The sequence below is a fragment of the Ambystoma mexicanum genome, chromosome 6q, assembly GCF_040938575.1.
Source record: "Ambystoma mexicanum isolate Mex_15411 chromosome 6q, UKY_AmexF1_1, whole genome shotgun sequence".
NCBI lineage: Eukaryota > Metazoa > Chordata > Amphibia > Caudata > Ambystomatidae > Ambystoma > Ambystoma mexicanum.
In genome coordinates this window covers 930,737,363-930,761,565 of record NC_090937.1, presented here as the reverse complement: position 1 = coordinate 930,761,565, position 24,203 = coordinate 930,737,363, and the positions used below count along the sequence as shown (strand labels likewise).

General features: G+C 47.9%; 1 protein-coding gene across 4 annotated transcripts in view; it reads left to right on the top strand.

Annotated features, from left to right (window-relative positions):
• ASB5 (ankyrin repeat and SOCS box containing 5) overlaps positions 1 to 24,203 on the top strand; it is a 554,925-nt gene that overhangs the window by 356,556 nt on the left and 174,166 nt on the right. For all 4 annotated transcript variants that reach the window (XM_069631443.1, XM_069631444.1, XM_069631445.1 and 1 more), the window contains exon 3: positions 8,692 to 8,799. In XM_069631443.1, coding sequence (XP_069487544.1) covers positions 8,692 to 8,799 — 108 coding nt within the window. The remainder of the gene's footprint in view (positions 1 to 8,691; positions 8,800 to 24,203) is intronic.

The following is a 24,203-nucleotide window of genomic DNA, read 5'->3' as shown; positions in this document are numbered from 1 at the left end:
AAAACATTGCTGGATTCTTCCATGTAACTGAAAAGATTTATTATTGTGTATGTCTTTTACTTTGGACATATGCGCTTGTTATAGGTGGGCTGCTAACCTCGCACATTTCCTTGCACATGTCATTTTTCAAATGACATGCACAGGCTGCTGCTCACATGTTTGTTTTTAAACTGGTGCTTTCATTTCTTTCCATACTTTACTTCAGTATAGATTTCTCTACAGAAAGAATGCTTCCATAGTTGTGGCTGGGTTTAGTGAAATGAGTGTGCTTCCATGTTTGACCTCTATGCTGAGGTTGGTGCCTGGGGCATATTCTCCTTGCTTGGTGGCTGTGTTGGGTTTGATAGGACGTGTGGAGAGGGCATCTGTTTTTGGTGGCAGAGCAAGATTTGGTGTCTCGGAGTTTGATGGCCAGGTGCTCAAGAGTGCCAGATGTTTAAGAGCTGTACTTCGTGTCCTGCAGGTTTGATGCCTTCACTCAGCTATTCCGGGCTATTGCTTGCTACCAAATGCTCACTGTACTGTCATCGAGCAATTGCAATAACACAAAGTGCATAATATAATACATTTTTCAGTTTGAATTAGCATAGTACATGTAAACTAAAAATATAACATGTAGAACACTGTTAGGGAGTTGTTGGCATGCCCCTAAAGGTGACTTGTTTAACTCATGTTTTCAAAATTATTTTTTCAAACTTATTTCAGGGGTTGAAATTAGAATTCATGGACCATGAGCAGACAGTAGCTCCAGGGTGTCAGGATTTTCCTCTGACCTGGTGTTACTCATCAGGACACAGGAGCTAATCAAGTGAAGGCTCATGAATGAGTTCTTAGGAAGGTGTACATCGTATCAGAAGGAAATCTTTAAAAAAAATCTGAAGTGTGAAAAACGCTGGTTTTTGAATAACGATTTAATATTGAAATGCGCACACATATCCGAATAGTTGCCCGGGAGTGCCTGGAAGATGGAACTGCTTTTTTCCCCTTCAAACTATGGCATTCTCCCAAAAATGCGCATGCCTTTTAATCCCTTTCTAATGTTATGTTGCTCTGTCTTTCACACTATTTCTGACTATTCCTGTTGCTTCCTCTCAGCCCATTTTTGTGTATCCTTACATTTCTTTCACTCTTTTTTCCTCTTTGCATTTCTTTCCTGTGAGTTCTTTGGTGTTACTGTTACCTTTCTTTTAGTCATTAGCTATCTGTGCCACTATATCCATAGCTATGTCACTGCATCAATCTTTTGCTGTCCCCTACCTGCCACAGAATCTGTATACCTGCACTCACCTCTTTTTCAGTGAGGCCACCTTGCTTGCTCTGCCTCTCTGCTGCAAAATTAGGAATTGATACATATTATGCCACAAATCCATTTTCAACATGAGATGCAAACTGTACATTTTAGACCATTTGTATGCTTTAAGTGTCTTCTAGGCCTGTCTTAAAGTTTGATTATGCACTTTTCTCAAGCATGCATTTAATGTAATATATGTACCATTTGAGTCAAGCTTACCATGCTTTTCTAGGCTCTTTTCAGGAGCTAAATACCTCCCACCTCCCAGCATTTTCGAACCCTGTATTTTCAATATTGGTTTCAGATACAATTGTGAAAATGTAAATGCAGCACTAGAGACCGGCTGCATAAATGACTTTGGCCCTCATTACGACCCTGGCGGAAATCGAAAAACGATGGCGGAAATGCAATACCGCCATCGAATAGCGCTCGGTGCGACTATGACCCGTCACCGTAAAGTACGATGCCATTAGCGACACCGTAGTGAACGCCAACGCTAACTGCACCAAGTACGCGCGCGCGCGCCATGCCAAACCGTAATTAGCACCATGGCGCAAGGGTACGCGAATTCCGACCCTAGCGGACATGTACTTAACGCCATCAAGCACGGCGGAAAGTACCATACCGCCATGGTGAGAAGTACGGCATCGCGAATCAACCGTAAACGGCCCCACTGAGTGCCTGTACACCGCTCCCTGGCCACATAGTACAACTCCCCGTAGGTGCAACGAAGTCACAATGCAACCAGTGAAATGTACAAGTCACCCATGCATGCCAACGAACAAAAGAATCACAAGAGGGGCCAATGGGAGCTGCAGGGCACAGATGGCACGAATACAGAAGCTATACCAATGGACATGACCTCAGTCTCCCACCAAGAAACGCACGCAAACACAGGCACCTGTGACCAGCAATATTCCGATAATCACATCATTCCACCAATCCACCTGGCTGACCGGCATCTGTTACACAAAACCTAATCCCCCGCCCCTGAGCATGACATCATTCAAACAGTCATATTGGCAGCCCTCACCCCTGACCTCACTGGGCTTCGTAGGCAAACGCGCCCAGCACAGTACCACGCAACTATACTCCGAAGCTGGTACCCAATGCAGATCTCCTCACAATACATCGCTCCCCAAATAGGAATATGCCACATCACTTGCAAAGAAGAACGCTACACGGCCCATATCAGAATAGAAATTTAATGCACAACAAATTCACCAAGCCCATACAGCCATTAGGCCATGAACTCCAAAACACATTTCACCATTGTGGGCTGCATCCGCAATAAATGACCAGCTACTTCTTGTGTGACGCCCTGTTCCTTCATGGTACACAGGGGCTACATTCTCGTACGAAAAGGCAACATGGAAGCGCCTAGAACCGCAGGGCCGTCCCAATAGGGAGGCACTAGTCCAGCTGAAAGGCCGAAATGTTGCTCCGAGCCACTAGTACTGCGTAAGGGCATGTGGCCCATTGGCGATCGTCCCATAAGATCGTAATGCTGCTCCACTGATTAACACGAAGCAGCAGGTGTCGGGAGTAAAAACCCATCTGCAGGAGTGGCATACAGATGGCAGTGGCAAAAGGGGAGGAGATACCTGTCAACCAAATGAAATGAAAAAGAATAGCATGGCCATCAGAACTACATTCGAACAACTCACTTCAATGATCACACTAAATCCACAGCCATATGCATGCTAGCCCACTCCAAAGGATCATCACCACCCCAAAACCACTTGCGACTCATAACTATCCATATCGAGGTGAAAACACCATCACAAACGAGTGTACCTGTGCATGCGTCTGTGAAAACAGAATCCATCAGATGGGATTGGTAACGTGCATGGACACAAGTGTCTGAAGGCGCGTCGAGACAGGGAGGGCTCAACAAGGCCAGATAGACGATGGTCCCACTATGGCAGCCCTGCATCACATAGCGCAGGGGAGGCGGACAGATTCCAAGAAGCCCTGTACATGGCAAACACCGTATCAAATCATATGTCCATGCATCCATTCATCATTCCCTCATCCCGTAATGATAACGCCTGTTTCCATACTCACATAACATGTGAGAATTCCATTGAGTCTGTGCGTTATGCAGCCTGCAAAATCCACTGTGCCCCAGCCCGTAATTCCAGTGTTGTGAAGTAACATGTATTTGGGAACGTCCGGCCTCATCATCCACTTCGCTATTGCGCATCCCAAACTATTCATATCAATCATTGCATCCTCGCCATGGCCCCTGTCCCAAGGACACTGAACAATAGAACGTTATATTTGCAGTCAGACCTGTGGGCATCTCCTCGCCGCTAGCTGAAGACCGAAAGCGCCGCCCTTCGAATTCCTCATTTGCAACATCACGTCGAAAAGGCATCTGTGGCCGCTTGAAATCACAAATTAATCCATCTAGTGCGGCTGTGTGTGAAAATGGCAACTGCCTTCACTCACAAATGGGACGCCCCGCCCGTCGTCGAACCTCGGTGCAGTGATGCATGAGGGTCCACCGTTACTCGAGTACTACGTTCCACTGACCCTTCACAAGTCTGTTCGCGACTGCAAAGAATGCATGTGAAACAATGGGACCATAGCCGAATGAACATATCAACCAATGTTACACGGCCATCGGGTACTAATACATGATTGTAATAGCAAGATGCCATTCCTCGAATTGCAGCGTTGTGTGCGGGACGTGCTCGCCCAAAGGGGAGAGCAGCTTGCACAGGTGGAATGAATCACCACAGGTGGAGGCCATACAGCCTGAAAACACATAAATTGCACACCCAGTCTCCTCCCACAACCACACCCACTCCGAAATGCTACCGGCAGGACTCGCGATGTTGGCCCTGGGGGACCTGATAGCACTGCAAGTACTCCAACTCCAAGAAGAAGACGAACACCAACTACAACCGGCCGCACAGAGGAGACGCAGGAGGAGGAGGAGGGCAAGGCAGGGCCAGCAAGGGCTGCCAGCACAGCCACTACCACCACGCAGGCAGCCCGCAATCCCACGCCTCCGAGCACATCCGTTCAACCTCACTGATGAGCAGATCCACACCCTCTACCGTTTGGACCGGGACACCATAGCCACCATTGTGGACATGACACAGGCTGACCTTGTCAGCATGATAGATAGCCCAACCGCCATCCCACCCCTACTGAAGGTGGTGTCTGTACTCCACTTCCTGGCCACAGGCACCTACCAGCACACAGTCGGACAGTTGCATGGCATTTCTCAGCCACTGTTCTCACGGACACTATTGCAAGTGCTCGATGCCCTCCTGCAGCACGCAGACGACTACATCTCTCTACCACGCTCGGAGCAGGAAATTACCAACACAAAAGTGGGATTCCATGCACTTGGCGGCATACCGGGTTGCCTTGGTGCCATCGACTGCACCCATGTGGAATTGGTCGTCCCACATGCCATGGAGGCCCAGTACCGCAACCGAAAACAATTTCATTCTCTGAATGTACAAATGGTGTGTGACTCCAACAGGATCATTACACATTGTTGTGCCCGATTCCCTGGATCAACCCATGATTCTATGGTCTTGAGGAACTCAACAATACCACGCTACATGGAGCGACACGCAGGGAACAGATCCTGGCTACTCGGTGAGTCTCATTTCATGCATGATGATGTGGGGTATGTGATGCGGCAATGACCTGGCAGGAAGGGGGGGGGGTGCGTACGTAGCAATGGCATTCCACATAATTCGTTTATCGTCCACATACAGGTGATGCCGGATATCCACTGAAGAGATGGCTCCTCACACCAGTCCGGAACCCACGGGACCAGCATGAGGAGGACTACAACCATGCCCACTCACGTACCCGTGTAGTCATTGAACAGGCATTCGGCCTACTGAAGACCCGTTTCCGGTGCCTCAGCAGGTCTGGCGGGGCACTCCTGTACCGCCATGAGAAGGTTGCAAAGATGGTGATGGCATGTGTCATGCTACACAACATGTGCGTACGTAGAAATGTGCCCATGCCCCCTGACGCAGAACTGCAAGCACCTGAAGATGGTCATGATGAGGGTGGGGATGTGGCAGCACCTCAAGGAGTCTGCGAGGCACAGGAGGGCCGTGAAATTCGTCAGCATCTCATAGATGCATGCTTCTAGCACTCACGCCTGGTGGCTGATACATGGACACGGGACTCGTGGCACTGTGTGTGTCTGGTACATGCACAACATGGACTGTACGCCTATGATGGCCTAGTACACAAAGATCATTGTCCACACATCTCATTGGTTGATCGTGCATTGTTTATGGCATATGTGATATCATGTTGAACACCCTATCGACCCGCCACCCAAGTGAGCCCAACACACCCCCTCCACCCTCCTACCTCCCCCCCGAACACCAGTGTCCAAAGATGCTCATTGTCAGTGGGCAGCCGCTATTGCAAGCCCCCTCTGCGGGTATCAGGGGCACCCCTGCCTGTGGAGCGCAGGTTCCTCCCAGATCTACGTTGGGGGCTGCCCTGGACGGAACTTGCAACGGATGATGTCTCTGCCTGCTCACGTCCATGCATGTCCCTAAGGGTTTGTGAGAGCTCAGTGAGCACACGGCGCACTGCGGCAAGTTCGGCACATACGTCTTTGGACGTCGCATACAGTTCCCCCCTGAGGCTCTCGGTGCTTCTCTCCATTTGGACTCTCAGGCTCTCGGTGCTACTCTCCATTTGGACTCTCAGGCTCTCGGTGCTACTCTCCATTTGGACTCTCAGGCTCTCGGTGCTACTCTCCATTTGTGCCCTAAGTGTCTCAGTTGATGTTTCTATGTCTGCCTTAGTGCCCCCACATCCATCGGCATGGTCCTTGAGGAGCGTGGCCAGTTGCTGCTGTTGCACGATTAACTGGTCGAGGGACTGTTGCCTGTGCTGTGCCATGGCCATTTGCAGTGGTGTCACAGAGGGGCTGTTCGCCTCATGTTGCCCTGCCACAGGGCTTGTGGGGGATGGCCAGTCGTCGTCTTGTGGGTGCCCCTGCGTGGTATCCTCATGGTGTACGGGATGGAACAGACAGGGGGATTGGGACAGGTCATGGATGGATCTGACTTCGACATCCCCGTCTTCTGTGTCGGAGCATGCTGCCATTAATGGGGTGTCACCTATGGTGCTGCTGCCACCAGAGGCAGTACCTTCTGTGGCATCCATTGGGGGGACCTGTGGTGGTGCTGTTGTGGGCATGCTGGCTGCTGGGGTGCCTGTTGATGTTCCCTCCTGTGTGCTGCCACTTGATATGTGCTGCTGCCGTGTCTTGATGCGTGCAGCTGAGGTGGAGGGTCTTTGGCCGTCGGTCTTGGCCCTCTTTGCAGGTGTGCTGGTAGGGGTGTCCTGGAGCTCGTCGTTTGGATCGGACCCTGTGGTGGAGTAAAGGAGGGCGAGCGTTATTAATGGGTCTGTGGGAATTGGAATGGCAATGTATCACATGCATTGGGGTGGTACCTGAGGGTGATTTGGGTCGGGGCCTTGGAGGTGCTTTCATTTGTGTGTGGGTTGAGGGTGCAGTTGTTTGGCAGCCTGCAGTTAGGGTGTGCCTGCTGCACGTGTAGTGGGTGTTTTTGGGGTTTTTACTTATTTATGTATTTATTGTGAGTTTTAAAGTGCGCTATCAGGCCAATGTGTGTGGACGTTCTCCTGGCCATGTGTTGCTGTTGCGCTATGTGGACACATGTGGATCACATGATTGGACATTGTGGATTTGGCATGGTTTTATTTGGGCCACCTACCTGATTCTCCGGATGTCTGCACTCCTTTCTCCATCCCTCCGACTCCCTCTATGCTCTCCATTCCAATGGTGGAGGCACAGATTTCTTCCCAGGGGGTCAACTTGATGGGTGATTCCGATCCTCCCCCGGTGGCTGTGGCAATGTTGCGGTTGGCAGAAAGTATGCTACGGACGCGTATCCGCAGGTCGTCCCACCGCTTCCTGCATTGCTGTGGGTTGCGGGGTGCGGTCCCCACCGCACTTACCCGCTGTGCCACCAGGGCCCATATGGCCTTCTTGTTCGCAAGTGCCGTCCTGGTCATTTGCGTGGAGAAGACGGCGGCGGCATTCTCCTGGAGGGTCTCTGTAAGCACGGTGAGTTCCTCACGGGAGAAGTGGACCTGCCGCTTGCGGTCGCACGCTTTCTCCGCTACTTTTCCCATTTTTCTTGGTTTCACTAGGGTGGATGACGGGTTGGGATGTGTCTCAGGGTGGTGTTTTTAGTGGTTGTGTGTATTTTGTGGTTTTATAGGTGTACGGCGTGTTGTTTCCCGTTCCGGGCCCATGTTTTTACTTCCGTTTCCGTATATTTACGGTCACCGTACTTTCCGGTTGGCGCTCACTGCGGTGTCCGCTATGATGGGTGGCGGTATTGCACCTAGGGCGCCGTACGGCGGCGGTGTGGGCCGTTTTGGGGTCATTTCCGCCATCGCGGACTTTGCACTTCCGCCATGCCGTGGTGCTCGTGCCCGATGGGTCGGAATGGGCCGCACTTTGCTCCATCGTGCAATGGCGGAAACGCTATTTACGCTGTGGCGGTCCGGTCAGTCACTTTCCGCCAGGGTCGTAATGAGGGCCTTTGACTATAACACACTGATCACCACTTGACTCCTCAATTATATTTGCAAAAATTTTGATTAATTTCACAATCGTTTCATCATAATTAATTCACTTCATTCACAGGTGTCCTCAATGTGTCATTCCACTACAGGAAAGGGGAAATTTGCAGAAGGTTACGGTTTGAGTCAAATACTGAAGCTAAACTATCTAGGGGCAGAATCTTAGGAGTACTCAATGAGCCTGCAGACGACGCTGGCGAGTATTAGTACCAGGATTCACCACGTAGAGACTGGATTCAGCCACCTACGGATGGCCTGGGAGATCAAAAATTTACATTTAGTTGCATTACACATTATGGTACCTTGTGAGGGATTCGTTCTAAAGCAAAACATTTTAAATTGATTACACTCAAAGGGTTATGAAATACACTAAATGTACTTTTGCAATGCCCACTGGTTACAAATGAATGTTTGAGGAATTTACAGATGTTCCACATTTCCATCGAAAAAAGGAACGTTGTGTGGTTGCCCCTTATAGACTCAAATGGAAACCTATTATTATTATTATTAATGTTTGAAATTCTTGCAAAATGTTGTTCTGTAAAAGTTTGGGTCACACATTTTTTTTTGGCAACCACCAACATCACATTTTTTGTACAGACAAGCTTTGCTTTATGTATATAGACACATTTGTCCATATGCTAGAACTTGAACATGCTTAAAAATGTGAACTTAAATATATTTTGGGCCCTTCCTCCAAACCAGACTCACGCTTTTTTATGAAGGGCCAAAATATGAAGTTTAACTGTAATTCATTTGTAAACGTATCTCCCATCTAGGGTCACAATCCAAATACTCTGACGATTGACCATGTGGCACCACTACATGAAGCCTGTTTGGGAGATCATGTGGGGTGTGCAAGGACTCTTCTTGAAGCCGGTGCAAATGTGAGTATTGTTCCTATGTTTCTGGTCATAGTGATCTGAATGAAGGAGTTTTTTCTGATCCTATGTTTTTTGTCATAGTGATGTGATTGAAGGAGTTTTTTCTGATTCTAAGTTTAGTTCTTGATTTCATTGCAAAGATTGAAACATTTATGTACATTTCAAAATGTAATGACGGACATGTAGTGTGACAATTTTCTGAAGTCTTACTGTTAACATAGTCCACATTATATGTCAACTTCCTACCGGAACCTTGGGAACCGAAATATGTCAGTAATACCTTCTGTAAACTTAAATACACGCATTCCAAGTTACAGTGTCTTTCCTCCCGAGTCAATATAAGAGATTTGTTTTTTTTTTAAATAAATGTTTTAAGTGTTGACATAAAACTAAATGTATGTCCTTAGCAAAGAACAAATTGACTACTCATTCCTGGCATTCTTTGCCTGGAAACATAATTTACCCTTCAATTACATCTGCTTTACACTCTTATGAACTTTCTTTTCCAATACTATTATTTAACCTTCGGCTATAGTCCATTAACAGTCATTCAATTTCACAATAAGCACATTCAATTCTTATTCTTTGGCAACATTAGACAGTGTTAAGGAAGAGTGCAATGCCAACTGATCCAAATAGATCATCATATCCAGGAAAACAACTGCTAACAGTACAATTCAAAATGAACATACCCATATTTCCCCATATTAGCATATGCGAGAAAAGCATGTTCCTTTCATGTGAATACATCTACTCTACACCAGCAGGAAATGCCTCAATAAGTGTGGTTTATACCCTAAAGAGGGAAGGTTAGTAGAGTATTCAATAAATAGGACCCAGATACTGACATACTTAGCATAACATCCAGTGGACAAAGCGGTAATCTTCTCAGATGCCACAATGTCCAAATCCTCTCCCACCACATTTGTACAATTGGCCCCACAGGATTTTTCCAATTCCTCACAATTGTAATTTTGGCCTCTGCTAGAATGTGGGTGTTTAGGGCACAAGGTGCCCGGTCAATGGATAGTCTCCACCCCAGTGTCCCCCAATAATATTACTAATGGATCCATCCGTAACATTATTATTCCACAGATTGATTTGATTTGAGACAACACCTCTTTCCAAAAGAAACATGCTTTAGAACATGTCCCCCACATGTGCATCAATGCCTCTTCTTGTCCACACCTGCTCCAACACTCTGATGGATATGTCGATTTTATCTTATGAATCCTAGTGGGAAGTAGATACCATCTATAAAAGAGTTTATATAGGCTTTATTTATTTGTTGTGTATTTGGATGAGAATCAATGGCACATTTGTTTGTAAAGGAATCTCACTTTTATTTAGTTTAAATTCTCCCATACATTCTATGAATGTCAGTGGGGCATTTCCCACATTTAGCTAATGTTTTCAAGCCACTCTCTTCCAAACACCCTTAGCCATCCCGCTTTTTAATTCAGAGTTTCCTAATACTGGAGACAGTGGCCCCAACACAGGAGGTGTCACCCATCTCAGCATAACCTTATACTAATAATCAATCGAATTTCTTGTGGTAGTTAGTAGTGAAGACTTTTGAGGATGTTTGGTGAGATTTATAAGTGGTCATTGCAAAAGGGGGTGGAGATGCCCCACCCCCGTTTAATGCACAAAGGATTCTCCCTCCAGGCAAATATTTGTAAGATTTGTGCCTCTAGATTATATATGTATACATCTAGCATGCCCAGCCCCCATTTATATCTTTCCTTAGCATTACTTTTTTCGGGATTCAGGCTGCCTTCCCTTCCAAGATAAACTCTTTAAAAAAAAAGAGAGCCTGATTAGGAATTTAGATTGGAAGAGCTTGAGCATGTACAGAAGTCTTGGTATTAGATTCATCTTAATTGCCATAATTCTCCCCATCCAAGATATCTCCTGATTTTTCCATCTATCCATATCAGACAACAGTTTCTTGTAAAGTGGCGGAAGGTAGCCTTACAAATTGTTCCCGGGCAGGCAGTATTAGAACCGAGGCACAGACCCTCTGCAGCAAAGCCCTCGCAGGACAAGGCCACAGTGTTTGGCAACGTAGGTGCGCAGGAGACGCTGCTTGACTACACATAGCACACTTCGCTATGTCCAGGCATCTATGCCTATAAGAACTGAGGCACAGATCCTCTGCGGCAAAGCCCTCGCAGGACAAGGCCGGGGTGTTGAGCGGCGCAGGAGACACTGCCCGCCTACACGTAGCACGCTTTGCTATGTCCATGCATCCGTGCCTATAAGAACCGAGGCACGGACCCTCTGAGGCAAAGCCCTCAAAGGACAAGGCCGTGGTGTTAAGCTACGCAAGTGCGCAGGAGATGCTGCCCGACTTAGGTCATGGGAATAACTCTTCAAGCCTGGAGATCCTACTCATGGGAGTCACATGTTTCATAAATGCTTGAGATTTTCTTAGTTTTACATTGATATTACATTAACAACCGTTTGTTTCACCTTGCAAAATATTTTTTCACCTTCTCCCATTGTGGTAGGTAGTTTGCTTGGTACAGGTTGCTAACACGATTAGTTTTGTTTATCCCCAGGTGCTTAACATCGCTGCTTGAATAGCTAAAGGGGGAATTCAAAATACCATCAAGGTGATCGACAATGCCCTTAAAATCCTCGATGATGGCCATCCTTGCCTCCTAGTTCTCCTTGACCTCTCAGCAGCATTTGACACAGTAGACTACCAGACACTCACCGACAATCTACATCGCTTCATGGAGATTAGCGAGATTGTCCTCAGCTGGTTAAAATCCTACCTTGCGTATCGCCAACAGTTCGTACAAATGGATTCTACTAGATAACCAACTCTACCCCTCGTACTTTGGAGTCCCACGAGGATCCATCCTGTCCCCTGTGATCTTCAATCTTTACATGGAACCGCTCAGAACCCTCCTCGTTCCAAACAACCTCTACGTTCACCTATACATAGATGACACATCGATCTACTTCAAGATATCCTACATCAAAGACATCCACAGGTTCAAGGCCTGCCTCACATTGATCCAGTCCTGGATGACCAGTGCTTAAGTGAAGCTCAACCCCTCCAAGACTGAATTCCTTCTGCTGACCAACAACATCGAACACCATGACATCCAGACCTGGCTCTCTGATATGAACCTCGAGAGATTCACACCCCAGCTAGCCACCTGTGGGTTCATTATCGACAGATACCTAACTTTCAAACAGCACATAGCAAGGAAGACACAAACAGCCTGGTACCAACTTTCTCTCCTGCGGAATTCCTTCATCCCAGAAAACAACTTCAGTTCCACTGTCCAAGGCTTGATCCTCTCCGACCTGGAAGATGGCAATGCCCTTTTGTTATCCTGGCACCCCTGAATTGTGTCCTGCATGCAAGACTCATTAAAGGACTCAGCGCAAATTTGACCACATCACCACAACCCTCATCGAACTGCACTGGCTCCCACCCTTGTTGTCATGAACCATCGGACGCGTCCTTTCTGGACTTCCTGGTCCCTGACCCATAGTGGCTTGCACTCAGCAGTACTCCCAACATGGCCACCGAACGCGGAACGCTGTTTACCAGTTTCCGCTTTGTACGCACTACGTTCTATAAAGTGGACACACCCCTGCGGCCCTGTTCGAACAAATGGATTCTACTAGATAACCAACTCTACCCCTCGTACTTTGGAGTCCCACAAGGATCCATCCTGTCCCCTGTGATCTTCAATCTTTACATGGAACCGCTCAGAACCCTCCTCGTTCCAAACAACCTCTACGTTCACCTGAAATGTGTCCTGCATGCAAGACCTATTAAAGGACTCAGCAAATTTGACCACATCACCACAACCCTCATCGAACTGCACTGGCTCCCAGCGTAACCCTGTATCATGTTCAAATACTGTTGCATCATCTACAAGGCTATCATTCTGAAGTCCCCAAATCTAAGAGTGAAATAAACCACTCTTCTTGATTTCTAACCCAGCTCTCAGTGTTGCTTGGATACTATACAATGAAAGGCTGAACAAATGAAACATTTTCCCAGTAGGAGCAGCCCTTGTTGTCATGAACCATCGGACACGTCCTTTCTGGACTTCCTGGTCCCTGACCCATAGGGGCTTGCACTCAGCAGTACTCCCAACATGGCCACCGAGCGCCGAACGCTGTTTACCAGTTTCTGCGTCGTACGCACTATGTTCTATAAAGCGGACATGCCCCCGCGGCCCTGCACGTCTCAACGCTACCGCTTGCCGTGGCTAGACTTGTGCTGCCGTAGTTCGCTTTTGCTTTATCCTTTGATTCCTGGTTCCCGGTCCCCCTAAATCCCTCCTCCTTCATTCCTCCTCTTTTTTGTCCTCTATTGCATCCTGGATCTCCGTGCACTCGTTTCCTGAGTGCACTCTTTGCCGTTTCCTGGACTTTGCCCAGACATCTGAACGTTCCCAGGAGACAGGACGCTGAACGCACGCTGGAACCCGAGGACCTACGCACAGGGTTATACAAGACCCGAACGGTGTGAAAGAAGACTCCATCGAAGAACCCCAACAAACAACATAGACAGGTGAGAAGGGGGGAAACGTGTGACAGATTGAGACGAAACTGATACAGATACGGACATGGAGGCTGCAGTTCAAGACCTCATGCGCGGCATGCAAGAGTTAAGCACAGAAGTTCAGAATCTCAAAGCCGAGAATGCCGCATTAAAACAACTAGTCATGTCAAATGATTCCGCGACCAAGGAAAGTGTATTGCTGGGCGGAGTAGTGGATAAATATGATGGCTCATCAAAGAACCTTTGTGGCTTCCTTGATTCGTGTTTAGTGCACTTTACCTTTAAGCCCTACTACTTTTCCACCCCCAGGGCAAAGGTGGACTTTATGATTTTGCATCTTTCCGGGAATGCATTAACCTGGGCTACGCCCTTAGTTAATTCTGGAGATGCCCTCCTGGATGATTATGATGGGTTTGTACGGGCTCTAAAGACCATGTTTGACCGCCCAGAACAGGTTTACAGTGCCCAAGAACGTCTATTGGATTTCCAACAAGGGACCCAGGATATGCTTACCTATGTAACACGCTTTAAGCAACTGGCCAAGGAAGCAGATTGGTCCTCGGAGACCTGCTTTACCCTATTTCGGAGAGGACTAAATGAAGAGATAAAAGACGAGCTAGCCAGGGTAGCTCGCCCAGGTTCCTTCCAGGCTCTTATGGACCTCTCTTTACAAATAGACTTTTGTATCCAGGAAAGGAAAGCGGAAAAGAAGAAAACAAAAATGCCTTACCAAAAGGCCTCTATAGAATCTTCCTCTAAACCCGAGCCCACTCCTGCCCCAACCACAGACCCAGAACCCATCTAACTGGGGGCCTTCCGCGGACCCATATCCCCGCAAGAAAGATTGTGACGGATTCACACCGGGCTGTGTATGTACTGTGCCTCAGATAAACATCTTGTGAGAGAATGTCCTTTGGCCCCTCCACGGCGTTCGGGAAAGGCCAGATCCCGATCCTAGATGGAGCACAGCTTCGGGAGAGAGATGTTTGCTCCACATCTATTCCATCCTTGCACTCTCCTGGACAAAACAACCTTGTGATCTTGCAGGCCTTTCTATCGCCGTCCAAGAAAGAAACTTACCCCATTCTGGCATTAGTGGATTGTGGGGCCATGGGGATTTTTATAGATCAGGATTGGGTCACTACCCACCACATTCCATTTGAAACCTGTAGAGGCCATCGATGGGAGACCTCTCTCTTCAGGACCAATAACCCTGCAAACCAAAGAGATCCAGCTCTCGATAAACCATCATCAAGAGGTGATCAAATTTGACATCATAAAATCTGGCCATTATCCAATGGTACTGGGTATGCCCTGGTTACAGAAGCACAACCCATACATCAACTGGGCAGCAGGATCCTTGTTTCTTGGCTCCGAACATTGTATGTCTCACTGTCTATCCCTGGATTCCTCGTCAAGATCCTCTGAAGGTACGCTGACAGACCAGCAAGGCCCATTCACGGTCTCAAATATTATCCAGGTCCCCATGGCCTATCAGGATTACACTGATGTGTTTTCAACTGCCATAGTTCAAGCCCTACCCCCTCACAGACCTGAAGACTGCGCTATTGATATGATATGATATGGTATTTGTAACGCGCCTATACACAAGTGTTTCAAGGCGCGACGAGGCGGGGGGAACAGAGGGAGACAGACAACGATCCTACTAGGCCAGGTGTCATTCAGATCGCGCAAGGGTAGGGGGACTGGGAAAAAGTGCAGGTGAAGGTGAGAGGGGAAGTGCAGTAGATGGTTAGTAGAATACAAGATAAATAATAGGGCCAGCTGGTGGCAAGTGCAAGGAAAGTGCGGTACATGGTTAATAGAATACGAGATAAATAATAGGGCCAGCTGGTGGCAAGTGCAAAGGTAAGTGCCAGGAGAAGGGGCTGTAGGATACAGAGACAGTCCCGTAGTGCATGTAGGCAGTGCAAGGAAGAGTGGCTGGGCCAGGACATGAGATCAGTGAGTGGCCCAGTTGCAGATTTAGTGCAGGTTCAGTGTTTTAGCAGGGGAGAGAGGGAGAGAAAGCTGAGGCAAAGAGGAAGGTTTTGAGGTGCTTCCGGAACCGGAGATGGTTCTCCTCAAGTTTCAGGGAGGCAGGAAGGCTGTTCCAGAGGGAGGCCCCTGCTGCGGCGAGAGATCTACCACCAGCTCGTTGCTTGGAGAAGCGGCTGACCCTGAGGTAGTTGGAGGTGGATGAGCGAAGGGCTCGAGAAGGAAGATATTTAGGAAGAGAGAGTTGAAGGTATTTCGGCCCAAGGCCCCAGAAGGCCTTATGGACAATGCAGAGGGTTTTGAACTTAATCCTTGCAGCCACTGGGAGCCAGTGTAGTGATTTCAGTCCTGGAGAGATACGGTCCCTGGGCTTGAGGCCAAGGACAAGTCTCGCAGTCCTGTTCTGGATGAGTTGCAAAGGGCAGAGAGTAGAGGCAGGAAGATTTAGATAGAGGCTGTTACAGTAGTCCAGCCTAGAGAGAACCAGAGCTCTGGAGACAGTGAGCTTCTGGGGGAAGGAGAGAAAAGGAAGGATACCTCTGAGGAGGTGTAGCTGGTAGTGTGACTTCTTAGAGACGTCAGAGATGTGAGGAGAGAAGGAGAGTGTGGAGTCGAAGATGACCCTGAGGTTTTTTGCCGTGCAGGTAGGAGCAGGAAGAGGGCTAAGGGAGGCCGGCCAGAGAGCTGCAGGGAAGGAGGGAGTGGGTGTGCCGATAAGTAGAATCTCAGTCTTACTGGCATTAAGGCAGAGGTCGTTGGCGGCACACCATTCCTGGATAGCGGAAAGACAGTCAGAGATGAGGGAAGTGGAAGAGAAGGCCGAGGGTAGCCTGAAAATGAGCTGGGTATCATCCGCGTAGCACTGAAAGTTGGGACAGAGAGCGGCTATGCGGTGAGCAAGAAGTGCAAGATACTGATTGAACAGCCAGGGGGAGAGGTTAGATCCCTTGGGGACACCACAGGTAGAGAAAAAGATGTCAGAGAGGAAGGAACCTAGTTGGACCTGGGAGGGTCAATTGGAGAGGAAGGAGGACAGCCACGCCAGAGCTTGACCAGTGATACCCAGGTATTGATACTGAACCCTCAGCAGTGATTCCCTTTGGAAGGATGTTCATCCTATCAGAGCCAGAGAAAAGGGCCCTCCGAGAATACTTGGATACCAACCTAGAAAATGGCACCATACGACCGTCCAAATCCCCGGCGAGAGCTTCATTGTTTTTCGTTCCCAAGAAAGATACTAAGGAGCTTAGGCCTTGTCTTGATTATCGTGGTCTTAATCAATGCACCCTCAAGGAACGCTACCCATTGCCCTTAATCTCGGATATTCTGGAAGCGGTGAGAGGAGCTGTAGTCTTCACGAAATTGGATCTCAGAGGTGCCTACCATCTGATCCGCATAAAGGAAGGTGATGAATGGAAAACAGCCTTTAGAACACCCTTTGGTCACTTTGAATACCTGGTAATGCCCTTCGGACTCGCCAATGCCCCAGCGTCTTCCAACGTTTTATGGACCGGGTGTTCTCCGATATGCTGTTCCTCTTCGTCATAGCTTACCTGGCCGATATACTAATATACTCCAAGGACCATCTTAAGCATGAAGAGCATGTTAAGGCAGTCTTACAGCGGCTACGTAAACATAAGCTCCTGGCTAAACCCGAGAAATGCCTTTTTCATGTTTCTGCTGTTCACTATCTCAGATTTGTCCTTAGTCTAGAAGGAATTGGAATGGACCACTCAAAAGTAAATTCCATAATATCCTGGCCTGTTCCAACTACTGTGAAACAGATTCAATCCTTCCTGGGGCTTGCCAACATCTACCGGAAATTCATACCTTCGTTTTCGGAGATAGTTCAACCGATCATTACATTGTTGAAGAAGGATACTCCCTTCCTCTGGACAGCAACCCAAGACGAGGCGTTCCAACGATTGAAGTCGGAGTTTACACAAGCCCCCATCCTGGCTCAACCTGACATTGATCTTCCTTTCCTAGTGGAGACGGATGCCTCCAACTACGCCATCGGAGCAGTCCTAAAGCAGGAATTCGAGGACAAGTTAGAACACCCCATCGCTTATCTCTCGCGAACCCTAACTCCTAGCGAGACCCATTATTCTTTTCTGGAAAAGGAACTGTTAGCCATCCGTCAAGCCTTCACAGAGTGGCGTCATCTACTCCTGGGAGCAAAACATCCTGTTCCGGTCCGTACGGATCATCGGAATCTTCAAGTTCTACAATCCCTGGAATGTAGGAATAGTCGTCAAGCCTGTTGGGCCTTCTTCTTTGCCCAGTACCAGTTCCAAATCCATCTTGTGTCTGGAACACACAACATAAAATTCCTGACGTCCCGACTGCGAAACTCTTGAAGATCGATCCTTCCCAAAGATGTTTCCCCATACAATTTTTGCAGCCCAAGCAATCACTCTCCTGGAAGACATTCGGATTCAAACCCAGGCCTATGAGATCTGGAAGGAACTTACTGGGAAGAATCGATGGAATCTTAAAACAAAGGACGGGTGTTTGTTCAAGGATAATGGCCTGGTCATCCCCACACAGAGACTGCGACAAAGGATTACAAGCCTCTGTCATGATACCCTTCATTCAGGACATTGTGGCATTACCAACACTCTCCGTTTAATACAAAGACAGTTTTGGTGGGCAAAAATAAAAGTTGATGTCCAGCAGTACATCCAAGCCTGTGCAGTCTGCAATCAAAACAAGCATGATAACAAGAGGCCGGCGGGTCTCCTACTCCAACCAACGCTACCAACAAGACCCTGGGAATTCATCGCTACGGACTTTATTGTGGAACTACCACCTTCCAGGGGATACACAACTATCATGGTTACCATTGCTTTATTCACTCACATGGCTCATTTTACACCCTTGTATAAACTACCATCTTCCTCAGAACTCGCTGGAATCTTCCTGGAACACATATTCCAACTTCATGGACTCCCTTCCAAGATCATATCAGACAGAGGACCTCAATACATATCTCAATTCTGACACTTATGCTGTATACTAGGAACCCAACGTGCCCTCTCCTCAGGTTATCATCCACAGACCAACGGAGCTACTGAACGTGTGAACCAAACCCTGGAGCAGTATCTTTGTTCTTTCACCACCAAGGTCCAGGACGATTGGTCACTCTTAATACCTGTGGCTGAATTCGCCTACAACAATTCGGATCACTCGGCTGTCAAGACCAGCCCCTTCTTCTGCAGCCAAGGATTCCACCCTTCGGTTCTACCATCTGTTCGCCCACATCCTACACCAGTTCCTACAGTCGACTCCTGGATTGAAACCCTCATCAACGTACACAAGGAAGCCAAAGAACACCTCGAAAGGGCCCGAACTAACACTAAGCACTATGCTGACTCCAAAAGAAGACCAGGACCTTCCTATGCAGTGGGTGATAAGGTCTGGCTATCCTCGAAACTACTGCCTCGACACTTATGACCTAATAAGTTGGCTCCTCGGTACTATGGCCCTTTTTCCATAAAGGAAATCATTAACCCAGTGGCCTTCCGACTCAAACTACCAGACTCCTGGAAGAGGATCCACCCAGTGTTTCACACATCTCTAATGAAACCATAAGTCCAGACCTCCCGGACTGCTCGAAGATCTACCCCTGTGATTGTCGATGACCAGCTAGAATACAAAGTGTCCAGAATATGTGACTCCAGGTACAGACGTGATCAGCTACAGTATCTGGTTGAGTGGAAAGGGTACCCACGTGGTGAACGCACCTGGGAACCAGTCTCAAACCTAAACGCCCCTAGACTACTTCAAAGGTACCACCTTATACATCTGGGCAAACCCAGAGGAACAGGCCTTCGGAGGAGGCATGCTGTCATGAACAATCGGACACGACCTTTCTGGACTTCCTGGTCCCTGACCCATAGGGGCTTGCACTCAGCAGTACTCCCAACATGGCCGCTGAACGCAGAACACTGTTTATCAGTTTCTGCGTCGTGCGCACTACGTTCTATAAAGCGGACACGCCCCGCGGCCCTGCGTGTCTCAACGCTACCTCTTGCCGTGGCTAGACGTGTGTTGCCGTAGTTCGCTTTTGCTATATCCTTTGATTCTTGGTTCCCGGTCCCCCTAAATTCCTCCTCCTTCTTTCCTCCTCTTTTTTGTCCTCCATTGCATCCCGGATCTCCATGCACTCGTTTCCCGAGTGCACTCTTCGCCGTTTCCTGGACTTTTCCCGGACATCTGAACGTTCCCAGGAGACGGGATGCTGAACGCACGTTGGAACCCGAGGACCTACGCACATGGTTATACAAGACCCGAATATGCGAAAGAAGACTCCATCGAAGAACTCCAACAAACAACATAGACAGGTGAGAAGGGGGGAAACCTGTGACACTTGTTGTACTTACCTCACTATGAAACTCAGCATCTCCAAAGGCCTGCAATCCACCAGAGGTAAGGAATGTGAAGACTTGAATTACGAAAGACGCTGGAACCTCCTCCCGTCAATATCAGACTTTCCCCATCACTTCTACAGTTAACACCTAGGTCCACGTACCCTGCACTCCCAACCTTACCTGAGACTCAGTGATGTGTTCCCCACTGTCCCCCAGTTGTTTGTAGATCCCTTGCTAGTAGATCCCTTGCTGCCACTTGTCCACCCATGCCCTCCCTTGTTAGTTCCCTGCTCCTTTTTTCTCTGCTTCCTTCACTGTGTTCTTCCCCATATGCTTGTAAAGCGCTCTGTTGCTTCCTGTTGCTCAATAAATACCCTAATAATAATAATAATAATAATAATAATAATAATAAAGTGTTTGAGCAGATGCATTCTTCGATGGGACAGTTTAACACCTGTTATGTCTTGTCTTCTTGTTTGGATGTAACCAGTGATGTCATTATGAGAATGTTTCCCTGAATGCTTGGAGTGTTGGTGTGTTGTGGCTTGAGTGTAGGAATTCCACCCCAGGCAGTTAGAACCATGTAGCTTGGGTGGTGGGAGCTAGTGGGCTCTACTCCAGCTCCTGTCCTGCTCTGTTCCTACCTGATGTTCCCTGAAGAGCTGAATAAAGGAACTTGTGTCAAACCGTACCTGCTGCCTCCAGGACCTCAATTCATAACAACGCCTGAGTGCTCACCATATCTTGTCAATTTTTAGATTATAAGGGGCAATGTTACGGTGTGCTCCAGGCTATATAAACAGCACCAATTTGTATTGTACATTCCTAATCTGAATACCCCTTGTTAGGGAATCTCACCATCCAGCAATAATCCAATAAACGGAAGGTTGGTAAGTAATAGCAGTCAGCAAAACAGCAAAGCAGACATCATCGGGACAGGGCGGCATGGACACACCTAGATCCTGGTGTCCCGACGGAGCATGGAACAGAAACCTGATTCACAAGGTTACATTGTTTTTACACCTTCGTAAAACACAGTCTATGGAAAGGGCATATCAGAAAACATTAACCGACAATAGTATAACATGTATCATCAGATTGTCTCCTGCCTATTTTACAGTCTTCACACAGTGCAGCACATAAGCTTTAGCTACCTTCTCATGCCGAGGTGTGTGACAAATCCTGAGAGGTCGTCACTTCTCCCCGAGGGGGAGCCCCTTCCCATGAGGCTTGGGTGATGAGGCCGCTACCCGATAGTGCCCCTGTGGGTGTACTCAGCAGGGGGATCTCATGGAAAGATACCTCCCCTCTGAGAACAAGGGAGAGCATCTTGGGAGAATGTAGTATACACACCCTACCCCCATACCCTACACACTTCCACAATTCTAGTCCCCTCTGCTAATACAATCTCCCATGGTCAGGATAGACCCACTTCTGTAATATCTGTGAAGTTAAAGGTACTGGGACGAAGAAGATGCTTAAGAGTCCTAGGGAATTGCTTGACCCAAGCACTAAGACAAGATGGCCCGTAGGAAGAATAAAGATTGACTTGACTGCTCCCACTGCAGGCGTGGACGTTACGCCAGGGTGGAGCTTACCAAATCTAAAGGAAACTGAAGAAGGACTTGCTGTCTTCTCCTTCAGCCCACGATGAACCCAGGAGTTTCCAATCATGTGCAAGAAAGAAGAACCAGTTGTAGCGGCGTACAGGGGCAAGGAGCCGTGGAGGTCCCGAGGAGGTCACGCTGGGAGCAACCTCCCCACCAGCCTTTACGAACCGTGGGTCAGCACAGCTGTAAGTAGCAGCAGGCAGAGAGGCAAACAGCAGACCCGAACAGCCGAGAAGGCAAGGGAAAACGAACGCTGGTGCTGCTGTGCAGACGCCCGATCCCAGGAAAGGCCGGAGAGCTACCCGGCCCCAGTAACATGTACAGAGACGATCCGGAGGCCCAGTAGGGACACAAGGAAGGCAGCATGACAGCTTTGCATCAGAGGAACGCTTTCTCGGCCCAGTGGCATCACAAAAACCACTGACCACCAGAGAAGGGTTTGGGGCATACATTGAGAAGCGAGGCATGTCCCCTGCACAAGAACTTGGTGGGAAAGCAAGCCAAAGCAAATGAACCTAAGAAGGAGAGAAGCAGGGGTCAGGGAACCATACTGAGAGGCACGGCATCTCCCTTGCATAAGTACTTGGCGGGAGAGTGAGCCAACTCTGCTGAGCCAGGGAGTGAGAGAAGCAGTGGTGTGGGACCCAATCCAGGAAGTGAGGTCCCTTCCTCATGGTTCCACTTGGCAGGAGAGTGAACCATGTGGGCCAAACCTAACAGAAAGAGAAGCCAGGGTCGGGGACCCGAAAACCGCATACAGCACGAGTAATTTTCCTTTTTGCAGCACCTGGTAAAGAGAGATACAAAGTGAGCCCAATCAAAGAAGAGAAGTCAAGAACTGTGTAATTTTGGATTGAGAGACCAGGGGAAGGGAATCATTCCCCCTGGTGGTTTGGAACTGTTATAACAAGTGAAAAGATACCAGGAGAAGGGAGTCATTCTCCTGGTAACTCAAACCAGGGGAAGGGAGTCATTCCCCCTGGTTGTGTTAAATTGTCAAGATACTAGGAGAAGGGAGGCATTCTCGTAGTAAGCAAAATTGTACGAATTCCAGTGCCAAAAGACGAGGAGAAGGGAGTAATTCACTGGGTAACCAAAACCAGGAGAAGGGAGTCATTCCGCATGTGTCTTTTGTGTTGTGACCCGAGCAAAGGAGCCATTCCCCTTACCTGCCAAGGAGAACTGTTTTGAACCTTGCTTTGTGCGTTTTGACCAGGGGAAGGAAGACATACCCCCAGGCAATGTGAACACTCTGAAAGCAAGATACCTGTGGAAGGGTGGCATTCTCCAGGAATCCCCATAGTGAAGGAACAACTTTGGGCAGTACGGAATGTTGATGTTTGAGTTGGAACTTTAACTTGAAACATTTGTTTTGTGCCTTGGAAAAGGATTGAGGTCTGGGGAAGGGAATCATTTCCCTGGGTAAATATTCCGCCTAACAGTTGAACTGTGATCCATTGTCCAGAAGAAGGGAGCCATTCTTCTGGACCAGGAAGATCCACTACCTCTTTAGTATTTTGTGTAAGGGACAGAAGTAGGGTTTTGACACAGGATGGTGGACTATTGATTTGAATGGATATTCTGACGGAGCCATTTGTTTTTAGTTGAGGTGGGGTAAACCCTCTTAGAGTTAGGGTAAGCTAGGTTTTCTCTTTATTTTCTGGTATAGTAAAAGTTTATGCCAACAATCATGCCACCTCCTTCTGCACCCTTACAGGTGGGAACACCTTGCAGCATGACGCAGAAACATCTTGATACAGTTTCAGCTGGTCAGCAGTATCTTGTCCAGACTACAGTTCTCATAGGACTCAGGTAGTGCGGGGTGCGCATAACCTTGCTAATTCTACTCACTGGCGATCTAAATCTCGCTTGTCTGAGCCAGAACGGAAATACGTGAGAAGTGTGGAGCATATGAAGCAGGCTTTAACTTGCCACTTACCAATGGACATCTCTTGGTTAGAGCATGTGCACAATTAGATATGGTTAGGTCTAGTCAAGGATCAGTGACACAATGCAATATGGTATCCCTCAACAACGTTTTGCTTTGCAAGTTAGGCATAGACAATCATTAAATGTATAGTAGCATATTTCAAATTTCTACCACACGCATACCCTTGTATTAGCTATTATTCGCATTGAAGGGGTTCCATTCATAAGACATGAAGGAGAGAAGAGAGGGAGCAGCCCTGGCGAGTTCCCCAACCCAAGCAGATAGGTTCCAGTTGTACTCTGTTCACCAGAATGTTGGCAGACGGGGTAGAATATAGCAGATTGAGCCAAGTATGTTAGTTGACACCAAAGCTGAATTCAAGTATCACCCATTGTAGGAATACCCAATCAACCCTACCAAAGGCCTTCTCTGCATCTATCGCCAATAGGAATAAGTCAACTGTTTTTTCTCTCAGTAGACCAATTAGGTTCCTGGTCTTCTGCAGATTTTTCGTTCCTGTTATGTGCCTTACAAAGCCCACCTTGTCAGGGTGAACAAGTTGTGGGAGGAAGCACTCCAATTAAGAAGGAAGGATTTTGGTGGAGATTTCCATGTCTATTTTCAAAAGGATCATCGAACTATGTGAGGAACCGTGAACTAGATCCTTGCCTTTGTTTGTTATCTCGATAATTGGGGCCCTGAGGAAGGAATGTGATAGTATCCATGTTGTTCTGAAGCTGTTATACAGTTTTGTGAGAAAGGAAGACAGGGACCTATTATGTCTTATAGAAGAGGGCTGAAAAGCCATTCTCACCTGGTGCCTTCCCTGGTACCAGACCTTTTATGGCATTGGTGACTTCTTGCTGTGTTATTGACTGTCACTTCTTCGATCACCAATGTGGGGAGATTTATAGTATGCAAATAGTCAGATAGAGCGTTTTCCACGTATTCTATCT